Source organism: Muscardinus avellanarius (assembly GCF_963383645.1).
Source record: "Muscardinus avellanarius genome assembly, chromosome: 1".
NCBI classification, from domain to species: Eukaryota; Metazoa; Chordata; class Mammalia; order Rodentia; family Gliridae; genus Muscardinus; species Muscardinus avellanarius.
This window is the reverse complement of record NC_137786.1, coordinates 225,685,170-225,689,232: the sequence shown is the minus strand read 5'-3', so window position 1 is coordinate 225,689,232 and position 4,063 is coordinate 225,685,170. Positions and strand designations below refer to the sequence as shown.

Sequence of the window (4,063 nt, the reverse complement as noted above, 5' to 3'; positions counted from 1 at the left end):
TGGAAAGAAGGAAGAAAGAAAGGGAGGGAGGGATGAAAGGAAGGAAGGAGGAGAAAGAAGGAGGAGGAGGAAAGGAAAGGAAAAAGAAGGAAAGAAGAAAAGAAAGAAAAGAAAAGAAAAGCTGGGCTTATGACTCACTGGTAGAATGCTTGAATGCTTGCCCAGCATGTGAGACCCTGGGTTCCAACCCCAGAACTTCTGTGTGAGACGAGAGAGAGAGAGAGAGAGAGAGAGAGAGAGAGAGAGAGAGAGGGGGGGGGAGGGGAGAGGGGAGAGGGGAGAGGGGAGAGGGGAGAGGGGAGAGGGGAGAGGGGAGAGGGGAGAGGAGAGAGGAGAGAGGAGAGAGGAGAGAGGAGAGAGAGAGGAGAGAGAGGGAAAGAGGGAGGAGAATATAAAAGAAAAAAAAGAAGATGAAAAAGAAATGAAGAAAACAGAACATCCTCTTCAGATCCCTGAAGCTCTGATTCAGACACTGGCATCTCCAAAACTGAGACTATCACACATATTCCCCTAGACTCACAGGAGTGTGTCCCAGCTTTCACCCCTTTCTTCTGTGGCCAGCCTCTGCCTCAGGTGAATGGCAAACCCAGGGGTCAGCCTTCACCTACAGAGAGCCTGGGCATGGCGGGGCCAGGGGACCTCCGTAAGGGTGACATCACCACTAACATTTACATTTCCAGTAAATGGAAACTGATACCGGAGTCTCAGGGGAGAGCAGTCAGGCACAACCTAAAACATCAGGTTTAAGACAATGAACAAAACCCAAAGGCTGGCGGAGGGAGTGGGTGTGGGGGGCCCCACGTTTGCTGGGGGCCACAGCAGCTGCAGAGGAAGCAGAGGGCAGTGAACCATTAAGAGTGCAGAAGCTCTGTTTGCATAGCTACAGCAGCCTATTTTTTTTTCCAAGTCCTAATGGAAGTTAATATCCCAACCAACTCTCATTTCCCCATTTGGCAAGGACATTAGACTCAAGAGGAACCGGTGGCTTTTGGAGAACTGTTGAAATTTCTGTTTCAGCAACTGCTTTCTTTGCCATCTTTCAGTGTGTTCTCTGGCGGCCGCTGGGGGCTGGTGTGTGGCTGGGGCTCTCTGCACCATGAAGAGCTTCAGGGCTGCCGTCCTCTTCTGGGCCTTGGCAACGTGTGCCGCAGCAGACACGCACCTGCAAGGGACAGAGGAAGCTGGATTTCAAAAATGCAAGGATGCTTTGAAGCTACCTGTGCTGGAGGTCCTCCCGGGAGGGGGCTGGGACAACCTGCGGAACATGGACATGGGACGTGTGGTGAACTTGACTTACACCAACTGTAGGACCACAGAGGATGGACGGTACATCATCCCCAATGCGGTCTTCACCATCCCCCAGAAACAGAGCAACCTGGAGATGAACTCAGAAATCCTGGATTCCTGGATGAACTATCAGAGCAGCACCTCCTTGTCCATCAACACGGAGATCTCCCTGTTTTCCAAAGTCAACGGCAAGTTCTCCCCCGAATTCCAGAGGCTGAAGACCCTTCAGGTGAAGGATCAAGCTATCACGACCCGCGTGCAGGTGAGAAACCTGGTCTACACGGTCAAAGTTGAGCCGTCCTCAGAACTAAGCTGGGGGTTTAAGAAGGCGCTCGTGGACATCTGTGACCGTTTAGAGAATAACCAGACGAGGATGGCCACCTACCTGGCAGAACTCCTGGTCCTCAACTATGGCACCCACGTCATCACCAGTGTGGATGCAGGGGCTGCTCTCATCCAGGAGGATCACGTCAGGTCCTCCTTCCTTCAGGACAGCCAGAGCAGCCGGAGCTCCGTGACTGCATCTGCTGGAATGGCCTTCTTAGACCTTGTGAACTTCAAATTTGAGGAGAACTACACTTCCCAGAATTCCTTGACCAAGAGCTACCTCTCAAACAGAACCAACTCCAGGGTGCAGAGCCTCGGAGGGGCTCCTTTTTACCCAGGCATCACCCTCCAAGTCTGGCAGCAGGGCATCACCAACCACCTGGTGGCCGTGGACCGTGCTGGCCTGCCCCTGCATTTCTTCATCAAGCCCGACACGCTGCCTGACTTGCCGGGTCCCTTGGTGAAGAAACTGTCCAGGACTGTGGAAGCCGCCGTGAAACGTTATTACACCTTCAACACCATCCCTGGATGCACAGACATCAACTCGCCCAACTTTAACTTTCAGGCCAATACCGATGATGGGTCCTGCGAGGGGAAAATGACCAATTTCTCCTTCGGCGGGATTTATCAGGAGTGCACCCAGCTCTCAGGGAGCGGAGCTGTCCTCCTCTGCGAGAACTTGGAGCAGAGGAATCCCCTCACAGGTGATTTCTCCTGCCCCTCTGGCTACTCCCCGGTCCACTTGCTGTCTCAGGTCCATGAGGAAGGTTACAACCACCTAGAGTGTCGCCGGAAGTGCACCCTGATCATTTTCTGCAAGACGGTGTGTGAGGATGTGTTCCGGGTGGCGAAGGCTGAATTTCGGGCTTTTTGGTGTGTGGCCAGTGGCTCGGTATCTGAAAATTCGGGGCTTCTTTTTGGGGGCCTTTTCAGCAGAAGAAGCATTAACCCCATGACCAACGCGCAGTCGTGTCCCGCTGGCTATATCCCTCTGAGACTCTTTGAAAGCCTCACGGTCTGTACTTCTCTGGACTATGAGTTGGGGTACAGGTTTTCGGTCCCCTTTGGTGGATTCTTCAGCTGTGTGGTTGGAAACCCCTTGGTGAATTCTGCCATATCCAGAGACACAGGAGCACCTTCTCTAAAAAAGTGTCCTGGAGGCTTCAGCCAGCACCTAGCCCTCATCAGTGATGGCTGCCAAGTGTCCTACTGTGTCAAAGCTGGAATATTTACCGGAGGGTCCCTGCCCCCTGCCAGGCTCCCTCCTTACACCCGGCCACCCCTCATGAGTCAGGCGGCCACCAACACCGTAATAGTGACAAACACCGAGAGTGCAAAATCGTGGATTAAGGACTCCCAGACACACCAGTGGAGACTGGGAGAGCCTCTGGAGCTGCGCAGAGCCATGACGGTCGTCCACGGCGACAACAGCGGTCTGTCTGGAGGGGCAGCAGCTGGAGTCACAGTGGGGGTCACCACCGTGCTGGCAGCTGTCATTGCTGTGGTCATCTATGGCACCCGGAAATACAAGAAGAAGGAGTACCAGGTCATCGAGGAAGAGAAGCAGAGTTTGGTTCCAGACATTGCAGGGACCGGGGACACTCCTGACCCAGACCAGGAGCAGAGCCCGGCATAAATCGATCTCTTCTGGGAAACGGCATCTGTCATCTCTGAGACCACAGCGGCAAGCTTGTTTTTCCTTCCTTCTCTCTCCTCCACTTCTGCCTTTCCAGCATATGTCAGGTATCACTTTGTGACTTCTTGTTTAGGTTTCGGAGTCAGGAAATGAAAGGAGCTACAGGACCAAAGTTGGGAGTGGGGAGGCGGGGGCGCCTGCATTAAGCAAAAGCCTACCAGGACTAGAACAGAGAGGGGGTGTCTTTCCCGGATTTATCCCTAATTGTCTTCACCCAGGTGTGTGTGTGTGTGTGTGTGTGTGTGTGTGTGTGTGTGTGTAAAAAGGGGAGAATGTAGGTGTGTTTGGATTTGGAAATTGCATGTAGTCTGAAGTGGGCCATGGTTTCCATTTCATGAGCTGTCAGAGTTTCTGCCTCTAAGCACCAGTTTTTTTTTTAAAGCTGTCTAGGTTTTATGTTCCCAGATCCCTGGGAAGATGCAGGAAGCCCTGCTTGGTCATTGCTTTTTAGCGTTGAGGGCTTTATGTGGACAGACTAGCACATCTTAAAGATGTCACCTAGGGCGATCCCATCTTTTCCAGATGCCCCACAATTAGGACTGACTTCGACCAGGCTGCTCTTGGTCAGCTGATTCCTAATGTCTACAAGTCCTCAGAAAATGTTTTAACATAAACTTTTATTAGGAGGTCAAGGGCAAAGGGATTGTTGGGAGAAAAGAGCAAGTAAAGAAAAGTAAAAACTGAAAAAGACTCCGGTGTTCAAGGCAAACTGGAATCGAGTTCCTCACTTGTCATAGACGTGGCACTGAAAGT

The 4,063-nt window shown here is 52.2% G+C and overlaps 1 protein-coding gene across 1 annotated transcript; it reads left to right on the top strand.

Annotated features, from left to right (window-relative positions):
* Positions 1 to 1,051: 1,051 nt before the first annotated feature.
* On the top strand, positions 1,052 to 3,250 carry MPEG1 (macrophage expressed 1; the record flags this gene model as incomplete). The annotated part of the gene is made up of 1 exon (XM_080719784.1): positions 1,052 to 3,250. Exon 1 carries the CDS (start codon positions 1,097 to 1,099, stop codon positions 3,248 to 3,250), a length of 2,154 nt encoding a protein of 717 aa, XP_080575910.1. The 5' UTR covers positions 1,052 to 1,096.
* Positions 3,251 to 4,063: the final 813 nt, after the last annotated feature.